Consider the following 23,288-nt stretch of genomic DNA (forward strand, 5'->3'; position numbering starts at 1 on the left):
ACGAACATGATCACATTGATCACAATCGATTACATTATGGCCTTGGTAGTAGCCGACCGACTTGTTTCGTCATCAGTTCATCACGTTTCTCATGGCCGCGCCCGCGCGCCGCCGCCTTGGCGTAACGGCTACGTGAATGAATGTTATCTGTCTCGTTCCCTCTAGGCGCGTAACAGATGGTAGTCTCGTTCTTGCCCAACGCGTGGTGTCCACTGCGCGATACTCGCATTCCGAGTCAGTGCCGCGCGCTCCACGCAAAATGGCGGACGCTCTAACATCGGAGTATGCGTTATCAAAATCCAGTGAACATTTTAATTACAACGAAGTGAAAAAAAGTTACTTGAAACAAGTAAAAATGTATTACGCGAACAGGAAGTTACCTGTAATGTCACCATTTACGCGGGAGGTCGTGGATAGAATAAAAAAACTTATAAAAGAGAGGCAGTTTTTGATGTCAGTCGGACATCCTTCGGAGCACGCGAAGTATAAAGTTGCACACAAATACGAAGTTATTGAACAAAATGGTGAAGAAATATTAATTTGTAAAAGATTACTGCCGGATGATCCTATTGTTCAAATCGTGCCAGCGGAAGACTGTTTTGACATTTTGGTCCATGCTCATTTAGAGACTAAACACGGGGGAAAAGACAAAATGTTGAGCACAATAAAAAAAGGCAAATACGTCGTGCCAAAAACTAGCATCGACTTTTTATTAGTCGTTTGTAAAGTTTGCAACCTCAACGGTAGAACAAAAAGACGGGCTGATGAAAGGTTACCTCGAATATTTAATTCTCGAGGGCAAGTAAGTTTAGTAGACATGACTGAAGAGCCGGATAATCAATTTAAACATATTTTGTGTTATATAGACAGGTTCACAAGTTTCATGCTTTTGCGACCACTCATGACAGACACCGTACAAGAGACAGCTATGGAATTACTGAAGATATTCTTCGATTTTGGACCACCAGAGAAACTAGAGACGTACAATAGACCCTTCTTCAACCAAGTAATGAGCATAATAAACACCGCACACAGTGAATTTAATATAAGTCTGGTGTTGCCAGTGAAAATGCCAGATATTACTTCGTTAGATGTAAAAGAAATGCTTCGAAAATGGCAAACTGAGACGGGTAGCAGCAATTGGGCTATGGGATGTTATATGGTTCAATGGAATAATAATTCTGAAATGAGTATGAATAAACCATCGCCATATTTCTCTGTATTTAAACGTACCCTGGCTGGAAAAGGTAATGAAGACAAACAACAAGGAAACGAGAAGCAAAAAGAAAATTGGTTAAATAAAGAAAGTGCGACTGTCACTGCTCCTCGTCTAAACTCTGGAGATGATAATAGTCAATCAAGTTCTTCCACAATACTAGGTGGTGATAGTGAAGAAGTTTTAATTTTGCAACAAGAGAATGGACTCAGCGAAGATGACGAAGATTGTTTGATAACGATAACCGAGGCCCCTAATGAATCTGTATCAATACTACCTCAACTACCTGTAACAACTGTATCTAATTCGAAAAAACAATCTAATCATATACCTAATATCCTTAGAAAGAAGCTTATGGAAGGCAGTAATAATAGAAACGTAGTTAATGTGAATGAGCCACTACTTGTTTTATCACCATTCGAAAATATTGCGAACGCAAAAAACAAAAATAATATTTTAAAAGAACAGAAGCAAGATAAATCGTCAAAACCTTCGAACAAACGGTGTCATGTTTGTAAAACTGAAATAAAGAAAGCTTACATATGTACCAAATGTGACAGAAATGTGCATTTATTCTGTTCTGATAGATTATTACAGCCTAACATATCCCCAAACGTTTTAAGTGTAACGTGTACCTCATGTACGCTCACGAAAAGGAATGATAAGGTGAAACGCAAATACGACGAAATTGATACCGATAAAACTAATGTTATAACGATTAAAGACTGAAAAATCACAATTTAAATTATCATCCAAAGAAACATGTAGAAGGTGTGAAGAAAATGTTGTAATTTTTTTTTATTTATCTACCTAAGAATGGCAATGTATGATTTCGTCCTACCTACACACATTCCGGCGATGGCGATGGCGGATCAAACAGATAAAATGGTCAGCCTGTTGAAAAATGCTCCATAATACAAGAAAGATATGGAGCGCAGCGCGTGCGTCGACGGCTAGGAAGCAACTAAGTACCTCTATCTCTTTCTCTCCCGATAACCCGCGCGCCGCGCCGCGTCGTTGCCGCTCCGACTAAGGACTCCGCCTGACAACAAGCCATGCGATTAGCAAGTTGCAAGGACGCGCTTCACAACGATTACCTAGTATAACTGGATCCCGTAATGTATAACTGCTGTGCGTCCTTAAAGGTATGAGTTATACTGGTCATTTGGCATCGTATCATAGCGTTGTAAATAGGCCTGCGCTGTGTAATTGTTTGCGCGAGCGCAGCAAGAGTCAAGCGCCTACAATTACCAGTGTAACCTGACCTTCAAATCTCTAACAAGTGTGCGTAATCGCAGAGCGCTTTTACACTGGTTTTTAAGCATTCTGCTCGCACGAGCTCAGTAAACATTTGGAATGACAATGCTGAACAAACTTATCTTTGCGAGCAACAATGTCGCCACCGTCGATGACGCGCTAAAGTTTGTATTCGATGCCGTTAGTTCCAAATTTTACCACTCGATTAAGATTAGATTGTAAATGTGCGGACCGCAAGTGAATGAAAGTGTTGCATGTGTTAAGGAATATTGTAATTTGTTACGAATTTGTTAGTATTTTAGTTAAGTACGTTTCTAATACCTAGTTGTTTTGTTGATACTAAATTGAATCTTTAAGTAGAAAATAGTGAATTGATACCTAAGTACCTACACAGTGTTGCCTTAATAAGAAATATTTATTGCGTTTAAAGTGTTAAGTAAATAATAGAAGTTTGATTCTCTTAAACGGTGGTTTTATTTCGTGAATACATTATTTTTATTAGGTTGCTATTGGGCCTTGAACTAGGTCAACGGCGAATTTCATCATCATCATTTCGTATTTGGTTTACTTTACCTATAGGTACTTACCTACCTACATAATATTTCGTTAACTATTTTAACTAATACTACTTATAGGTCTATCGTTTAACCGAGGCGGCTGGTAAGAAGTTATTATGTTCAGCTACGGCTTGGCAGCATAAAGCTGATTTGTATTGTCAAAATACCCAAATGTAATAATTATTATAAACGATTTATAATCCTAAAATTTAACTCGCTAGAATATCAACGCGTTTTTTTAACAACCGCCTGACTATAAGGAAATATACCTAATTGATTGTATTATTACAGAAATTAAGTCTAAGAAAACAACGTGCCCCTTAGTTTGAAATCCAAAACAAAACAGAGGTAAGTAGATGCGGTAACTCTGATTGTCAAAAGTTGACGTTTGACAATAGGTAGATTATTTTCCTACTAGTCAAATCATGTCTGCTAATATGGAATTTATATGAAACATTACATCGTGACGTCACGGTCAACTTACCTACTTTTTAACCGACTTCCAAATCTAAAAGGAGGCGGTTATCAATTCGGTTGTATGTTTTTTTTTATTATATTTCTATCCGATTTATTAAATTGAACTTGTGTTTAAAAATAATTTCTATCTGTGTTTTTATAATAATAATCCGGTGCTTTATTTCATGTATGGTGTAAAATAATTTATTTTAAATACAGGGCTGTAACCGCGAAAATCGAAGTTCGCAAATTGCGGGCATTTTTCTCTGTCACTCTTATTACGCCTTCATTGGAGTAAAAGAGAAAGATCCCCGCAATTTGCGAATATCGGTTTTCGCGGTAGCCCCTCAGTATCATACCCTATTCAGTGACCGCAAAACATAAGTATAGCGCTGTACAGCGCCATCTCGTTTGCCTGTCAAATTCGAAGCACGAAATATTGTCTCAGATTTTATGCATCTGATTATGATTATGTACTCAATCAATGTATCTTTGCTATAACCAAGTAACCTGTAGAATTAGTACGAGTGCGCCGCGACAGTAACTCGCGCCGCGCGTGACAGGTGTCATCTCAATACAATTTTGCTAGATTTGGCGTTTTATGATTCGGTCAAGTTGTATTCTAATGTATGGGGAAGACAAACAAATTATAGCCAGCATTCAATGAATGTAGTATGAAACCTTTGGATATGGTGCTTTACGTACACTATAGTGTCCCATGCCCCCCCCCCCCCTGACGCAACTCCCCCTTTTAGCATGAATAATCCTTAATAAATTTTAAACCAAAAAGGTTACATGCAACTTTTTGGTAAGACTCACCATATTCATGTATTAACTTGTTGAAGTTCAAAATAACATAGTACGTGATTGTAGGTACTGAAATAAATCTTATACGGAAAATAAGCTTGCAAGGTTATTCTCCGTGTAAGATTTCTTTCAGTACTATCACGTACTATATGTTATATTGATCTTCAACAAGTTTTTCAACGGTAAAGTTTTGTCGAAGTTCATCTAACCATAACATGAATATAATGCGTCTAATAAAAATATAGTATAACCTTTTTTTGTTAAGAATTGAATAGGGAGTATTTCATTCATTGACACTTTTTTCCTACATTGTATACTTACCCCAAAAAATAAAAAATAACTGTCAACCGGGACATATTTCATGCTAAAACGGGGGGTTGCGTCAGGGGGAGGGGATTGGACACTAGTGTGCGTAAAGCACCATACAAGGTATCATACTACATTCATCAAATGCTGGCCATAATTTTATTTCAAAAAACACAATTTGATCGAATCATTAGGCCCCGTTCGCACGGCAGCTTTTTCAACGCGCGTTAAAAAAGCGTTTGAATGACACAAATGGATAACCATGTATGTATTCACACGAAGGCGGTTTTTAAGCGCGGCGCTTTTTTATCGAGCACTGTTCGATTTTCGGCGTTGAGCGTTGGCGTCAAATTGAATAGACCATACGGAAATCCGTGTATCTGTTCTCACAAGCGTTGAAAAAGCGCCGGCGCTGCTGTCAGTTGGCTGTCAAGTGTCAATTTTTGGTGTCAATCGTCAAGATTATTATTAGTTTCACCTTAAAAATGTCAACTTATGCTTACAAATTCCTGAAATATTCAAGCTATATTCAAATAATACGTCGTAATAGCAAATAAAGTATGGCTTTGCTGAGATGCGTACGTGTCAGTACGACTCACAAGTGATTTTTAAGCGTTCATATGAACACAAATATTGGAAACGGTAAAAAAGCGCCAACGTCGGGTTTTAACGCAACGCTTTTTAAGCTGTCGTGCGAATGGGGCCTTAAGATAATGTTAGGAATTATAATTATGGAGTTGACACCTGTCACCGTAGCCTTAGTACTTATTTGAAAACTACTACTTTTTTTATTAAGACGAAACGGGACGTCAGCCCGATCTCAGTTTTAAGATTTTGAGGTGAATATCGCCGTCGCGCTGACGGGGGCGGCGCCGCGTAACGAAGGACTATCCCTGTGTGTGTGGTGCGCGCACACAGTCGCACACGTCATTTGCCTTCACGGGCCTCGCGAAGCGGTCGGCCTGTTATAGCTTTGCTACACCTAGTTCTTTTCTTATATTACAAACTTATTTTTCGGTGGTAACCCGGTAACTCGTTAGCTCGCTACCGCCACTAAGCGTTTACTTATTCCCTGATGTTATTGTGATTTAACTTCTTGATTTTAGGACCTTTAGGTACCTAACTGAATTCAATATCCGTCTACAACCTGCATTCCAATTAAAATCTTAATAACTGTTTTATTAGTGGTCCGATTTTTTGGGTTGCGTAGTCACCAAAGAAACCCTTATTGTTTCGCCATGTTCGTCTGTCTGTCTGTCTGTCCGAGGCTTTGGTTCGTGATCGTAAGTGCTAAAAAGCTGCAAGTTGGCAACTTATTGGCATGGATACATGAATCACGCATTGCGACAGAACGGTAAAATAAAAACTATTAAAAAAGAAATCATTCCCATACAATATTCGATACCTTTGGGTTCAATTGGCGTAAAGGACAAAATGCTATTTTTCAGGAGACAGAGTTTTTTTTTAATGTTGATTTATTTTTGTTGTTTATGGAGCTATATTTTTGATGTGTATTAAAAAAGTACTTAAAATGTTAGTCTCTTTAACCTGAATTAGCAATCATATGTATAAATCAAAAACTAAAAAAGTTAATGTCCTATAGAATTGGTCAAAAACACTATGAATGTCCTTTACACCCATGCTGCGTTTTTTGATAATTTAATGCATCTTGTTTAGTAGGGGGTCGTAAGTGACATTCTCAGACTATTTTATTCCAAATTCGGGGTGTATTAGTTACTAGCCACGGTACCTACACATGTTAACTGTTTTCAGCATAGTTTACTATTACGAAGCTTAAAAATGTATCAAACGGTAGTTAATGATGCTAGGTATAACCCGATTAGGTACAGTTGTTATTATTATTTTTCTGAAAATATAGTAATAATAAAGAAAGCACAATATTTTGACCCAATTATTTACTAAAAAAGAATTACTTGCTCACAAAGTAGCTAATATTCGGGAATGAAGGTAAACTAAATGTCCCAGTGGTTAACACTAGCCGCCTTCAATCATAAAATGACAGCCTTTAATCATAACAAGGGAAGTATTAGATCAGCTAACGATGATAAGAATTAGCATATCCAGCATTTGGACGTTTCCTTAGTGAATAAAAGACTATAATTATATAGTTTAAATTTTACAAGATGTCTTATTTCAAAAAACGAAACAATAAGATATTAAATCGATTTTTTTTATTCCTATTTAAGTAGTAATTTCTGTCATTTCTGTGTTATTTAATCCCTGGTAACTGTAGCTGCAATAATTTCTAATTTAAAACACTTAAAAATATCTTCTGTTAGAACTACATATTATGAAACAAGTAAGTAAACGAATTAATTATAACCGATTCGGTCATTAAGTATTAATTACCACTTCGCCCAGATACGTTCCAAACTTTGTGAGTGTATTTGAAACGAAGCATTGTTCTTTATTTCAACTAGCTATTGTAGCCGAGCTCAACCAATGACACAAATAATTAATATACGCACAAAAAACAACTTCCACCGCTCAGGAACGGATAATAAACAGTCAGGAGCGAGGCAATGGGCAACCGCTGATACACCTGTCTCGTTCTCCTAATCAACAAGAAATGCCAGTCGGAAAGGTTCAGAGTGTATTATGCACAGGCTAGTATGTATTGTCGCAAGACTATAAGAGATTCCACTGCAAGTAACACAGTAATAGTTGCGGAAAAACACTGAGCTGAGTTTTCTAATTTGAAGGGCAAACGTTATATTTTGGTAATAAAGGACCCATAAAACTATTTATCAATTTGGCATTATAGACCTTTACGTCCATGAACAAAGATAACTGCGGAAAAAACTCTTAGCGTAAATGCTTTCAAATTTGAGGGCAAACATTACATTATAGTAATAAAGGTCCCAGAAAACGACTTTTTTGATAATCTACACTGCTACGTCCATGTTATTTGTTTGCAATTTAGAGTTTAAACGACACAAAAATTAGAAAAGTCCTTTACAATTTGTTCGCCTCGTATACTTAAGGTAAAATCATTTTTAGAACGGGTCGTAAAGGGCAAGTAAAATAATTTCAATAGTCAAATATGTCCTTTACGACCATCTTGACCATACGATATGGAAAATTATCATGACAAATGAAGGGCTAAAGGACGACAAAGGACATGTTAGTATTGTTAGTCCTTTACAACATAATTTATATTTAGCGGTAACCTTTACGACACTATCTTTGAACTTCTATTTTGTAACTGGTCATTTACGCCCCTTGAGCTAAGCTGTTTTTGCAAGCTCATAGTGTAAAAATAGGGTCGTAAAGGCAACTTTTTACGAGATATCGAAGCGCTTGGAATTCTGAACAAAACTGTATATTTATTTATTTAATCGTATGGCATGCATGATTAGGCAATCAGAGTACAGCTTTGAGGTTGTTAAGCCAGGTATTAAAACTGTATATATAACTCATTTTCGCTAAAATGTCCTTTACGCCAATTGAACCCAATAAGCAAAATATATAGATATTTTGCTTAGTCCCAATAGTGTGGGGTACCCTTGGATAGATGTATCAAAACGAATAAAGGTCTCCTTAAAACATTTTTTGATAAATTTATATATTTTCGGAAATAATCGCTCCGAAAGAAAAAAAATATCCCCACCACCCTCTAACTTTTGAACCATTGTCCAAAAAAATTAAAAAAATCGTGTAACAAAAGCTTAATAACTACTTTCAATGAAAACTATACAGCGAACATGACCGGACTCCAGTCGGTTTTGAGTTATTGCAAAAAATCTTCTGTTCTTAGTAAAAATCTCAAAATACGTAGAAAGCTCTGTACTCCCTTGTAAACGTATGATACTGACTTATCGCCCCCGTTTGGCCTATTTTGACAGAACGGTAACTACGAAACTCTACACTGAGCATGGCCCGACATGCTCTCGGCCGATTTTTATTTTTGAGTCAGATTTTGATACATTTAGGCACCTATGTTTGAGGAGCTCCTGATTCTGGTCGGAATAAATACGAAACCCCAATTTGGGACAACAGTATAGTCTACAAGTTCAAAGGTGTGATACCTCATTGGATTCAGATGTTTAGAAAAATGTATTCAAAGCGTTTATTACCACAGATATAAAATCAAAAATTATTATAAAATAAAAGTGCGTCTACTCAGCTTTGTATGAACCAAGAAATAATAGTGTAAAGGACGACTCACATTAGACCGGGCCGTGTCCGGGCCGGAGCTTCCGGCGCATCGTTTTCTATGGAAAGCATCACGTGGTCGCCTGTCATGTCATAGAAAAGTAAGCTCCGGAAGCTCCGGCCCGGACACGGCCCGGTCTAACGTGAGTCATCCTTTAAACGGTTTCCCCTGAAGCAAAAGTGCAATAGGTATTACTTACTTCACTAACTTCGCCTACTAATAGGCAAATCGCGACTTTGTTATGGTTTATCGATAACTTCTCACATCACTAGATTATCGACATTACATGTCGACTATTGCCCATCACTTTTCTGGCTGAGTACGTATTTAGAAACTTGACTCCGCCCCTAAAATTAGTGTAGTAGTAGGGACAACTGCAGCTGAGGCGAAAAATCACGCGTAAAAATGTCAAAAATCGAGGTTTCGTACTCCACTGTTTCCTCCTCCAAAACTTAACCAATCGCAACCAAATTTGGAAATCTAAATGATTATGAAATTACCTGTGTCGGACCTTTTTGCTTTTTTGGCTAATTGATATCAGTTTTGAATACCACGCCTCTCATTGCGGCATAGTCAATTAGGCCATTTTGGCCATTTTTGAAGGGCTCCAGCGCCTTAAAAAACAAAAATATCAAAAAAAGCAAAACGGTCCGACACAGATATTGACAATATTAATATGTGTTGAAAAAATCATTGCTCTAGCTTCAAAAACCACGGAGGAAAACGTGGAGTACGTTTGTATGGAGGAATGCCCACTCCTGTTGGCTCTTAAGTATGTAATCGAACGAGCGAGCGAAGCGAACGAAGTTCTTATCGAACGAGCGAGCGAAGCGAACGAAGTTCTTATCGAACGAGCGAGCGAAGCGAACGAAGTTCTTACATTCAACTTTGAACACGCGGCTGGCTAGCGGCACGTCCCGGCATTTCGATGTTTTTAAGCTGAACTGTCAGAAGATAGTTTGATACTCAATAACTTAAGTAAATTTGTTCTAATTTAAATTAAATTGGGTAAACTTGTAGCCGAGGGCATTATATTTTAGTCATTTTATGAGCAGGCTCGATCAAGGGGTTATTGAGCTAGAAGAGCTTTGAAGGCCAAAAAGCTGTTTGTGAGGGGTCTTGCAATTCTGGTCATTTTATTTGCAAGAAAGTATGGTCGAGTTTGGTATCAAATGAAAGTTCTCGTCTTACACTTTTATAATATCGTTTTTAAATGTACCATTTTGAAATAACAAGATAAATATAAAATAAACATAATAATTTAAAGGCCTTTGACATTTGACAGGAAATATTTCGGCTTACAGCACCTCTAGCACATCTTGCACCCGCGACTTAGACCGCGACTCGAGTCGACATTCCCGCGGCTGTCAAATCTGTCGATTTCCGTAGCACAACTTGTACCCGCGACTGCAACAGCCGCGTAGAGAACTCAAAGTCGCGGCGCGACTCATCAGTGTTCCCCGATGGAATCAAAGTCTAAACATAAATGCTATTTACATGTGACAACACTGAATCGGAACAGGGTTGCGCTATTTCATTCGTTCTTTAGTGGTAAAAAATCTAGTTTATTGTCGATGGTTAAGTCTTTCCTGTCAAAGTCAAGGAACTTTCAAATTTTGTCAACATTTAATTACGAGAAAAAATATGAAAAAAATTTAAGTAATAGAGCCTTATATACTAAATTTTGATAATATTCCTTAAAATATATATAGTTTATTAATTTCTGTTTAATAAACCTTTTAAATAAAATATTTTTGTAAATAACTATAATTAATGGAATTGCTATTATTGGTTTGGTTCTCATATTCCTGTTGTAAATTGTGTTTTTTTTTCAGAATAAGTCCAGCATTATCCTAGACACGATTGATATCCCAGCACCCAAAGGAAAATATTGTTAACAGGAATGTGCCAACGGGACCCGAAGTGGAGAGTCAGGAAAAGAAACACACTAGGCAAGCTTGTAGGTTTCAAACGCGGAGCTGTCCGTTTCTAAAGTCACTAAGATGTGAGAAGCGCTTTTGCTTTAAGAACACCACCGAGGAAGTAAACTATTATAATAACCATAATGGTTATGGCGTACCTATCTATAGTTCATTTTTTTTAGCATTAGAAATAAGGTGTGACGTCCCACGGTCAAAGGTACCTTATGGCGGGTATGGAGTTATGCATACCCCAGTAATCTATAATAAATAAGCTATCGATAACACAAAAGATCAACCTTCTAGGTTGCGTAGTTACAGAGATATGATTTTTTGAAAATAATGTTGTGAAATGAGCAACTTTACGATAGAGAAGTTTTAAGTTTAGCCGCCTAAAAAACTATGTTCCTGAAGTAAGTTACATAGTTGACTAGAAATAATAATGCCTTATATATCTGAGATTAAAAAAATATTGCGATTTGTTCTGTAATGCAAATAGAAACTTTTGATATCGACTGATTTATGTGTATACTAACCAATCTCTTGAAAATAAAGTTTTATTTCATTTTCACGATTGATTGCAATGAGCTCTCAAGATTTAAATTTGATCTATTAGAAAACGACACTGACAGACAGTTTAAGCAAAAAACAATACCGATTTAGAGGTGAAAATGTATTTTCTGACTTTTTCATATAAAATCACAAAATTGAATATTTTTACTTTTAATGTGACACACAATCAATTTTTCTGAGCACATATGAAAGAAATTCTGTCATTCAAATGAAATAAATCTTAAAACCCCAACTAAATACTATATTTAACCCCTTATGCCACTTTAAACTTACATAACAATAACAGTATTTGCTCCATACATTTACGAAAAGGTACCTTATGGAAATAAATCTAATAATACATCACTACAAAATATCAATCATATTATAGTTTATCTTTTATGAATAGAAAATATTTATTTACATTAAACTGCCCCCAATTTAATTAGTTCTTCGTCATAATAATCTTAAAAAAGACCAATAATTTGTATGTAATGAAAAGGTACCTTGTGGTCAAGTTACATGATGAGGCATGATGATGATGGAACAGTTAGGATAAACTAATAATATTTTGGGGTTAAGATGGTATAAATCGTCTATTTCTTATCAATAATATATTTCGGTTGCTATTGAAGATAAGCGGCATTGAGGTTCAATGACCTCAGATATTCCATAAGGTAATGCGTCGGGTATTGGCATTTTTCAGCAAACCAATGGCTGATTTACTGCATGCGACCAAACCAAATGAAGATTATTCTAGTTAAGAAAGACTTGACGAGAGTAACTTTGGTATAATAGCAGTCTACTTGGATTTGTGATGTCGGTCTATGTACGGTTATAATATTTGCGAGGCGCCCCAACCAGAACTGAAATTATCAAATTAGTTTTGCAGAATGCTAATACAGTTCTCTACCAAACTTCTTTTCCCGTATTGACTAGTTTTTTTGGGAATTTTCAATCTTTTTTCCATAAGGTACCTTTTCTACTAAACTCTGAGACGACATTACTAGGCTTATAACTAACTTATAACAAAAATAAAAACAGGTAAACAAACGTTAGGCATTAAGGTTTCAGATCACACAATAAAAAAAAATTGAGCATTTTTTCACCTCTTTACAAAACATTTAATATCTCCGAAACTAGAAACCCTCATAAGGTACCTTTTCCCGTGGAACGTCACAGGTGAACAATCTTGATGTGTCTTTTAATTGAAAAACACATTTTAAAAATAAGTTACGGCAAATATGTAACAATTATGAATCTAATACGATCATTTATATTTTTCTGCTTTCATAAGCAAATATTGTGCCAATAATGGATGGCATGTGTGTGTACTGTGTAACTGTTTATGATTTGACAAATTGATATGAAAAGCTTATTTCATAGTCCTCGATGAAGTCACGACCATATTTTATTTTTTTGTTTACAATCCAATTTTCTTTCCAGGGTGATATTTAATTGTCCTACGCCGCATGTCGAATAAAAAGGAAGAGAGAAAATACTTTTCAAGGGTAATAAAGAAGATTCTTACAATTTCTCTATTGTGGTTCTAGATGTTAATAATATATTAGGTTTAATAATAAGAAGTCGAATATTGCAAGAATATATAAGGCAAAGCAATATACTATTAATTTAAATATTGTTTTTTTTTTCACTCCTGTATTTTTTACCTGAAATTAAACAAAAATAAAGTAGGTAGCTACAACTCCTAGAAGCCATGATTAGCTCCCCAAGGCCCACTTCATACCTAATGCTGACAGCAACGTATCATAGCATGATCGTATCAGGCCCTGTCAAACATGAAGTGAAACATCTAGAACGCGGCTATGACCATATGATAACCGCACCTATGGTACGCAGACTATGACATGAGCGTAACGACTCCTTCAAAATATTGTTGGTCGGGTCGGTCCAGTCACGTCACGGTATGGTGTTGGCAGGGGACGGAATGGTTTAGTGGGTGATGACTGATAATATTTCATACAAAGCATGATTTTGAGCCGGACATGATCCTGTTACAGCCACGTATTACATCATTCTGTTACAGTACGATGCAGCGGGCACAGGCCACATGTAGATATGTTTTGTTGAAGTCGAGGAAGGTTCCAAACGGTACCTAAATAGTAAGAGATTGTTGAAATTAGACATCTAACCGTGATCCTAAATACTACTACTAAGACTATGGCTTACTTAATAAGTTGGATAGTTTGTTTTGAACATTTGTACCTACCCACCTCATCGGCTTCGTTTATGTACAAGCAAGCGGGCTCCGTTGTTAGGTTGATGAAAGTTTTGTGTAAGGAAGTCTTAGGATTACTTTTACAAACTTACGAACCTGAATTGAAATTTAAAAAATCCTACATATGTACCTATTTACTTAATTGAGTACCTACAAGCTAGCTGTTTGAAATTAAAGTTGTAAACATGATGGGTGTGTTGTGGCAGAGTTGGGCAAAAATTAACTTGAATAAGAATAAGAATAAAAACAGAAATTTTATTCTTATTCAAAGCGATTTGAATTTAAATTATTCTTGCACTAGTTATTTTAGAATAAAATTAAGGTGAATAAATCATGTGACTCTTATTTTAAATGCGGAATAAAAAACAGTTTAATTATTCTAGAAGTGGGCCTATTCTAACTAAGGTTTTATTCAATTAAAATGTTATTTAGAATTAAGTTAATTTTTGTAGTACAATCGGTTATATTTTGTAAGTTGATGCACCCTTCTATTTAAAAGTCGGATTGATTTGATATTTGTTACTGTAGTTTAGGTACAGTACACATTGAAGAGTTCCGCTATACACTATCTAGTTCTATCATCCGATCAGGGTGCTTAGTCAACATGCCAAACGTTGACGCTCCGTAGAGTTGCGCATAGTCTCTCTCTATCACTCTTACATATTAGTGCGATAGAGAGACAGATAGCGTTTCGTTGTCGTAGCGCAAACGTTTGGCATGTTGGCTACGCTCCCAATGTGCCTAGCCAAGATGCCAATTTTTATTTTTATTTTAATAACCGAATCATTAGGTAAATTTAGCTGTTCTGGGGGTCTAGCCAACATGCCAATCGCTTGCGCTCCAACAACGAAGCGCTTTCTGTCTCTATCACTCTTACATATTAGTGCGATAGAGAGACAAAGATAGCGTTTCGTTGTCGTAGCGCGAACGTTTGGCATGTTGGCTACGCTCCCAATGTGCCTAGCCAAGATGCCAATTTTTGTTTTTAATTTAATAACCAAATCATTAGGACAATTTAGCTGTTTTTAGCGCTTTCTGTCTCTATCACTCTTACATATTAGTGCGATAGAGAGACAGAGATAGCGTTTCGTTGTCGTAGCGCAAACGATTGGCATATTGGCTACGCACCCAAGGTGCCTAGCCTAGATGTCAATTTTTGTTTTTAATTTAATAACCAAATCATTGAGTAAATTTAGCTGTTCTGGGGGCCTAGCCAAGATGCCAATCACTTGTGCTCCGACAAAGCAGCACTTTCTGTCTCTATCACTCTTACATATTAGTGCGATAGAGAGACAGAAATACCGTTTCGTTCTCGTAGCGCAAACGATTGGCATATTGGCTACGCACCCAAGGTGCCTAGCCAAGATGTTAATTTTTGTTTTTAATTTGATAACCAAATCTTTGGGTACAATTTAGCTGTTCAGGGGGCCTAGCCAATATGCCAATCGCTTGCGCTTCGACAACAAAGCACTTTCTGTCTCTATCACTCTTACATATAGTGCGATAGAGAGACAAAGATAGCGTTTAGTTGTCGTAGCGCAAACGTTTGGCATGCCCCCAGAACAGCTAAATTTACCTAATGATTTGGTTATTAAAATAAAAACAAAAATTGGCATCTTGGCTAGGCACATTAGGAGCGTAGCCAACATGCCAAACGTTCGCGCTAAGACAACGAAACGCTATCTTTGTCTCTCTATCGCACTAATATGTAAGAGTGATAGAGAAAGAAAGCGCTTCGTTGTTGGAGCCCAAGCGATTGGCATGTTGGCTAGGCCCCCAGAACAGCTTAATTTACCTAATGATTTGGTCATAAAAATAAAAACAAAAATTGGCCTCTTGGCTAGGCACATTGGGAGCGTAGCCAACACGCCAAACGTTTGCGCTACGACAACGAAACGCTATCTTTGTCTCTCTATCGCACTAATATGTAAGTGTGATAGAGACAGAAAGCGCTTCGTTGTTGGAGCGCAAGCGATTGGCATGTTGGCTAGGCCCCCAGAACAGCTAAATTTACCTAATGATTCGGTTATTAAAATAAAAACAAAAATTGGCATCTTGGCTAGGCACACTGGGAGCGTAGCCAACACGCCAAACGTTTGCGCTACGACAACGAAACGCTATCTTTGTCTCTCTATCGCACTAATATGTAAGAGTGATAGAGACAGAAAGCGCTTCGTTCTTGGAGCGCAAGCGATTGGCATGTTGGCTAGGCCCCCAGAACAGCTAAATTTACCTAATGATTCGGTTATTAAAATAAAAACAAAAATTGGCATCTTGGCTAGGCACTTTGGGAGCGTAGCCAAAATGCTAAACGTTTGCGCTACGACAACGAAACGCTATCTTTGTCTCTCTATCGCACTAATATGTAAGAGTGATAGAGACAGAAAGCGCTTCGTTGTTGGAGCGCATGCGATTGGCATATTGGCTAGGCCTCCAGAACAACTAAATTTACCTAATGATTTGGTTATTAAAATAAAAACAAAAATTGTCATCTTGGCTAGGCACCTTGGGTTCGTAGCCAATATGCCAATCGTTTGCGCTACGTCAACGAAACGCTACCTCCGTCTCTCTATCGCACTAATATGTAAGAGTGATAGAGAAAAAGCGCTTCGTTGTCGGGGCGCAAACGATTGGCATCTTGGCTAGGTCCCTAGACCAGCTAAATTGAACCTAATGATTTGGTTAGTAAATTAAAAATAATACGGTTACTGAAACTATGCGTTATGCGACAGTCAATTTGTAAGATTTTATTCCATAAAATAGGTATAAATTAGACAAGAGACTAACTACTATTACATCTACCTAACTATACGTAATTAGTACCTTTACGGTACCCGGACTACATTTTTATTCGTGGAATATTATTTCGATTAAAAATCATGATTATATTTATTTGATTAAGAATAAAGTTATTCTCATTCATATTTTTCTCATACGAATTATTCCCGACCAAAATTATTTGAATATTTTTGACGGGAATAAAATCGAGATGATTTTATTCCTACGAATTCTTATTCAAATAATGATTTTATTCTTGAATGCCCAACACTGTGTTGTGGTACTTGTAGGTATCACCGTGCATAATCGATATAAGAGTGCGTAAAGCGCATTTAGTGATTGTTCCATACTTCCTTATCCCTTAGGCCAATAAGTAATTATACAAATTATATTATTACATAATATATGAAACTTGTTTTTAAGTTATAATTATCATGAGTTCAGTTAAAAAACTGATTTGCAAGACCGAAGTGATCCCATAAGTGTTCCGTGAACAAAGTTTTGTACGGAACACTAATAAAAAAGTACAAGCAAACCACCCGCGAGAGCGAGTCGCGTCGCGTTATAAAGTCGCGTAGACTTCAACTCGCGGATTGACATAAAGCCGAGAGAATATTTTGTCTCAAAATAGGCAGTTGTGCTACGGATTTTAGTTCAAAGTCACGATCGTTGTCATTTTCTGACAGTGACACCTGATCGCGAGATTGTCGCGGCTCTCGCGCGTGAGTTGTGCTGCCAACACGCGACAAGCCGCCAAGTTGCGCCGACCTGTCTCTTCTCGCGCCTGTCGCGGCCAGTTGTGCTAGAGGTGCTGATACAGTTTATTTTAATCTCTATGGTGACTTAAGGCCGTAACACACTATCGCACCGCACCGCGACCTTGGTGCGATAGTGTGTTACGGCCTTTAAATCTATCAGTTAAGGGCTCCACAGACCTTGCAATAAATCCACGCGAATTTTGATCCATGGCCGCCTATAGTGCGACTTAAAATAGTAGAAATTAAATAAAATGGATCTCAAAAATGACCATACTAAATTGTTGCCATGTGTAAGCATTTTACGTGAAAAATGTGACAGTTACGTAGAAAGTGACGCCCTCATGTATTAACCCTTCACCAGGCTGTCATTTCAGAAATGACAATCGAATGTCAGTCTTACTCATCGAAAATAGAACACATGTTTGAAGTGTCGTATGTGGGAAATATATATCCCTTAGCCTGGTAAAGGGTTAACCGACTTCCAAAAAAAGGAGGAGGTAATAGTTTGTCAAAGGACTGTCTAATTTCAAAGTGCGACTTAAAATGGTAGAAATTAAATAAAATGGATCTCAAAAATGACCATACTAAATTGTTGCCATGTGTAAGCATTTTACGTGAAAAATGTGACAGTTACGTAGAAAGTGGTGCCCTCATGTATTAACCCTTTACCAGGCTGTCATTTCAGAAATGACAATCGAATGTCAGTCTTACTCATCGAAAATAGAACACATGTTTGAAGTGTCGTATGTGAGAAATATATATCCCTTAGCCTGGTAAAGGGTTAATCGACTTCCAAAGAAAGGAGGAGGTTATAGTTTGTCAAAGGACTGTCTAATTTCAATCATAGACAGAGAGAATCATACTTCTTTGTCTTCTTCTTTATTAATTAATCTTAATCTTTGTCTTACACCAGTTAATATGATCATTTATTAACCAACTTACATAAACAGGCATACCAAACATGTAATGGCTTCTCTACACAATGGTCCAAAGGTATAGGTTACATTAGTGAGCTATAGTATAAGTAGATACTAAAATTAGTTAACTAACTAGTTAAAAACGAAACTGGAATAAACAATAGTTGTTTAATTATTAAACTCTATGTAAACTATATCTAAACTATATAATATAAAAAAAATATAGTATTCATTACGTATAGTTGCTGCATTTATTAGTACTTTTTATGATATTTAATAACGATTTTCACCAAAACAAGGTACCTAAGTTTTAATAAGGCAGGTAGGTACTAGTTTTATAATGTTATTCACAAGGGAAATGTTTGTAGCCTTCTGTCTTGCCGTGGTGTTTTTTTATAAGATCTGCTGCTCTTTCAGCCATCGCGATGGTGACGACACCAGTCTTGGCGGTCGGCAGCGAGGGCATGGAGCTGTCGTCCACCACGCGGAGCCGCGACACGTGTCTCACTCTCAGGCTTCCGTCCACCACTCTGCCCATCGCGCAGGTGCTGGCCGGATGAAACCCGGCCGTGGAGAGAACCCTCCCGTAGCACTGCCAATACTCTTCACTTTGATATTTCAACGCATCACATTCCGGCAGGGGAGGTCTTATAAACCCGCCACCGGCTTCCGAAAAATATTTTGAATCTTGTATCTGAACAAGACGCTGCGCTGATGCCGATATTGTCTTTAAATCATCAGGATTGCTATAGTACCCGGTCTTAATGATCGGTGGTACTGCAATATCCGGGCTTCGTAGCGTCACTGAGCCAGTTGACTTTTGCTTGTCCAGGAATATTAAAATCACCAGTTTCTCTCTAATAGGTTGGCTCAGAACGTAGGTTAATGTAACAGGTATATTCCAATTAAAGTTAATTAGGAAGATATACAGAAAAAGTGGTGATAAGGCACCAAGGAATGCGGTGCAATGTTGAACGTTTTGGTGATTTTCTTTAAAGGAACCGGCAACAGCAGGTAATGGAAAGCTAGTCAACTCAGTTAACGATAAAACAGTGTCCATAGCAGACGCAATATTATACTTTCCGCTTATGACCAGGGGAACTATTAATTGATCTCTCAATCCTTGGCCAACAGGTAGGTCTGCTATGACTTCTATGCCATGACTCTCCAGGTGTTCTTTAGGACCGATTCCGGACACCATCAGCAGTTGTGGGGAGTTGAATGCTCCAGCGGAGACGATCACCTCAACGTCAGCGTAAACAGTTATCTCCTCATCATAGGTTTTTACTCTTACTCCTATGGCTTCCTTATTATCATTAAATAATATTTTAGTACCTAAACTGTTTTTAAGCAAATATAAATTGTTTCTTTTTCTAATAGGGATCAAGTACTCCACAGCAGTGCTAGCTCTCTTTGAATCTTTAGTGATTTTGAAATGTATTTCGTAGGTTCCATAAATATTTGACGTCAGAGGATCCCTTATGGTTTTCATGTCGATGTCCTCATATGCCTCAAGCATAATTTTATTTTTTTCTACGAACACACTGTTAACAGTCTGATTCTTGACGCTTAACGGTCCCTTGTTGCAGTGAAACTCAGCTGTAGGTCCATGGAGGAGGGCCTCGTCCAGCATGTTTTCAGCCTTCTTGAAGTATTTGAGCATGTTATCCCAGCGCCAGCCTTCGTCGCTTCCAGCTTCAACCCAATCCTCGAAGTCCGCTTTTGAGCCCCTGATGTAATTGTATTTGACTTTATTATTAAAACTTTTCTTTTGCAAATAGAGTAGGTATTTATGAGTCATTGAGACTCCGACCTCTTGTGGCAATGACGTCACAATAGGGTAGTTTGGGAAGTAAATGAAATGGTGTTAATTAAAACTGAGGGTCACCCCATAGGCCAGACTAGCGTCTGAGCGTCGACGTCTATAGTCAGCGCTATGGCAAAGAGAATTTGAAATAGACGAATATTGTCAAAGTAAATTATGTAGTCAGTACATTTACTGCCATCTTTCGACACAAATGATTAACACTTTTAGAACGCCATTTGACTTTGATCAAGTTAAATTGGTTAAATGTCAAAAAGTATCCACTCGACGATAGGCTAACTAAAGGTATGGTGCCATCTTTTCGAGCGATGGCGCCATCCATACCTTTGCCAGCCTTTATAAAAGGGATATTCTTTTATTTTATCCTTTTCGGAACCAATCGATTTTTTTACAGTTTTATTTTTTTGACCTACATAAGTTACACGTATGTCAAGTTTCATGCTTTCATCCGGATGGGACTATACTTTTATAATTAATTGAGGATTCTACTATAATTTCAAATAAAACAATTCACATTAACCTTTCATATATAAGATGATCCATAGACGAACATCCACCGAGCATTTTGCCACGAGTTTGTGCTACTTTTTTAAAGTTGAGAGCTTGTGAGGAGAAACCGTCGTCTTCGGAATAATAGTCCCAGTCCCAGGGGGAGTGAGTGACGAATGGCCATAACCCAGGTATCTGCAATAAGTGTTATTTTTAATAAGCATAGTAATTGTGCAAGCCGAGCCGTTTTAGCTTGGGCAAAAATGCTTTCGTCTGTTAATTATTATAACAGAGTTAATTATTTAATGAATTTTATCATCAGAGGCTAGTCTGAAAGTGAAAATAGAACGAGAGGAAGAAGGTAGGGCACGAAGCTACGAAATACTTTTGTCATAATAAAGCAACTTACAAAAAGAAATGAAATCCCACCAACAAAATTTTCATGTAATATGCCAGGACGAGATCATAATATATGGATGGCTCGCACTGTCAAAAAGATATCAGATTTCATGTCAAGCCAAGCTTCTAACTCTACACGCCCTAACTCTGCAAGCCCTAACTTTACAAACTCTACACCTTAGTCAAAATATGTGGCTTGGCCGTATCGGTACCTTCACATGTGCGTAAGATGAAAAATGTATGTGTTACGGGTAGTGTTAGAAGGTTAATTAATCTTAATAAGTATTTACAACGCCAAGAATGGGCGGGTCTCCGCCAGCCTCGATCAGCAGCACCCTCCAGTCCGAGGCCTCAGTCAACCGGTTCGCCAGCACGCACCCCGCCGTGCCGCCGCCCACGATGATGATGTCAAAGTGATCTCCATCTGAAATGCAACTTCAAAATATCATGGTGGCTAACAAGCATACGACCCTGACCTGATGGTAAGCGGTCATCGGATCCTATGGACCTCGCAACTCTAGGGGTCTGCAGCGCATAGTAGCGCGTTGCCGAATCTTTTAAAACTTGTAAACTCCTTTTTAGGGTTTTTAGAGAACCCCATACATACTGTAGACCCTCGAGAAAAGATCGGCAGGGAGCTCATTCTACAGCTGGAGCGTCCGCGAGAAGAAAAAAAAACAGTGCGCGACCATTCAGGTTCTAGGGTGTGTGTCAGGATGAACACTTCCGACGGCGAGCGTTGCGGTGATGACCGTTGGAATTGTTTGTCTTCGTCTGTCATTTTGACTTATATATTTGTAAGAAAGGGATAAAACATAATTTAACTAAATCATAATCAAGAATAAGGGGGTTATGCTTTACCCTGAACGATGCTTTGACTCGGCCACTCGCCGGACGCTGTAATGTTTAGGTAGGCGAGTGCAGCGAACAAAAGCTTCAGCACTTTAGACACTAGTCCGACTGGCTCGAAATGCTGGATGAAGTCCACCAGCGTCTCTAGCAGCTGCACGTTGGGGCCTGGTGTAAAAAATAAAATAACCATCTTAAACATCTATGCTAGGGGTCGGTAATTTCTTCAGAAGAGCCAATCAAAGTAAAAATCACCACAGATTTAGGAGTGTCAAAGAGAATTTTGTTTTCAGAACTTGAAAACTGGATCGGAACAATACAGTTTACAAACGGCAGAACGAGGTCGTGAAAATTTTTCACGCGAAGGGGGTCTAATGATGAATATGGTTAGAAAATACGTATTTCGTTAAGGTACGAAGAGTACACAAAGCGGATTTTGCCGTTGGACTATTCTGCGCACTACGTTTAGGAGTATGGTGTCTGCGGATAACCTTGATCCAGTCACCTAAGGTGGCTCTTAGGATATCAAGTTGATTTTAAACTTACCAATGATAATGTTCCCCACGCCAACACTGCTTGTAATAGATGTTATAAGGTTTAGAAGACTAGGCTCAGGCTTCGCGCCGAGCGCTTGACCGAAACCCAAAGGAGAGGCGAGTGACGCTGAACTTCTTAAAAGATTCATAGTCAAATACTTGCATATGAGCGTACTACTTCAGTTTTTCTGCTCCATATATACTCCCGAATTTTGTTTATACAAATGTAATTCACATTTGCGTTTTCGGACACGGTTAATTAAGAATAATTGCATAAATTTGTTATGTTTGTGCACCGTCTGGTTATAGTTATAAAACTTTAAATTTCCGAATACAAAAGGACCAAGGACAAAAAGAGGTGTGAAATGCTTTGGCACACATGCAAAGAATCGCACTTCCCGTCCAAATAGTGGGAATAACTAGTTATGATACTTTGTGTTTCCGGGATTACATTACATCGACACGTTATTAGGGGTAATCTAGCATAATTTCTAAAAACAAATATCCTAAAGTACGAACATCGAAAATCAAAATGTCTAATGTACGAAATTCCTAAAGATGCATGTCCTACGGTTAATCAATCTATGTATTTTTTAAATGTCTAATCTACAATAATGCTAGTGCACGAAAATACTAACGACCTCTTTTCTACGTCCAGTTGACATATTCCTTCAAGTGGCGGTCAACCCGTTAATGGTCTGATCGAAAAGCAGTAAACTGTCGGCCCACCACTCACGGGTTGATGCATAAACCAGAAATCTGTCGGCCACCAGTGAGCGGTTGATGAGGTGTTGCCGTATTTAGAGGTGAAATTGAACGCATTTAATTATAGCTACGCTCTTCTAGCGCCCAAAATTAGGTAGCAAGTTAGACAAGGATAGCATACCGTAAGAAACACTTGGTATAAAATTTGTTGCTCAGGACCATTCATTCGGGAGCGACCGCCTTGTCCGAGTTCAGTCTTGATTTTTAAGAGGTTGTTTTGTAAAATAAATTTTATGTTAGGTCCCTTTTAAATACCTAAATCTTATAAATAAGTCTTAATTTGATAATTAAGGTGCAGTGGGTTCAGAAAACGAAGTTTTAAAAAAGCCGTAGCTCTTTTTTGGATCACAATACGGCTGCCATACATTCAATTTAGCAATCTTGAGGGCTTCTTCTAGGGACTTCCGCGATTCGAATCCTAAGTTTTTGACTTTTGCTCTATAGAAAACGATGACGAACATAGGTCTAAAACAGACTTTAAAGATT

At 37.8% G+C, this 23,288-nt stretch overlaps 2 protein-coding genes across 2 annotated transcripts; one reads left to right on the forward strand and one right to left on the reverse strand.

Annotated features, from left to right (window-relative positions):
• The first annotated feature begins 235 nt into the window (after positions 1–235).
• Positions 236–1,986, forward strand: LOC134802988 (KRAB-A domain-containing protein 2-like). Its single transcript, XM_063775720.1, has one exon. It carries the CDS (start codon positions 260–262, stop codon positions 1,943–1,945), a length of 1,686 nt encoding a protein of 561 aa, XP_063631790.1. The 5' UTR covers positions 236–259; the 3' UTR covers positions 1,946–1,986.
• A 16,293-nt stretch (positions 1,987–18,279) lies between these two features.
• LOC134800139 (ecdysone oxidase-like) lies at positions 18,280–22,186 on the reverse strand. The gene is made up of 5 exons (XM_063772608.1): positions 22,048–22,186; positions 21,514–21,669; positions 20,943–21,076; positions 20,285–20,448; positions 18,280–19,669 (listed from the first exon to the last, which is right to left on the reverse strand). The coding sequence occupies exons 1-5, from the start codon at positions 22,184–22,186 to the stop codon at positions 18,283–18,285; spliced, it is 1,980 nt and encodes a 659-aa protein (XP_063628678.1). The 3' UTR covers positions 18,280–18,282.
• Positions 22,187–23,288: the final 1,102 nt, after the last annotated feature.

The sequence above is a fragment of the Cydia splendana genome, chromosome 2, assembly GCF_910591565.1.
Source record: "Cydia splendana chromosome 2, ilCydSple1.2, whole genome shotgun sequence".
NCBI lineage: Eukaryota > Metazoa > Arthropoda > Insecta > Lepidoptera > Tortricidae > Cydia > Cydia splendana.

Coding starts and splice junctions, on each gene's coding strand:
- LOC134802988 (XM_063775720.1), top strand. CDS start 260: ATGGCGGACGCTCTAACATCGGAGTATGCGTTATCAAAATCCAGTGAA.
- LOC134800139 (XM_063772608.1), bottom strand. CDS start 22,186: ATGAATCTTTTAAGAAGTTCAGCGTCACTCGCCTCTCCTTTGGGTTTC. Junction 20,449..20,942: donor ACCCGCCCATTCTTGGCGTT/GTAAATACTTAT, acceptor CACTTATTGCAG/ATACCTGGGTTATGGCCATT. Junction 19,670..20,284: donor GATCATCTTATATATGAAAG/GTTAATGTGAAT, acceptor CAATTACATCAG/GGGCTCAAAAGCGGACTTCG.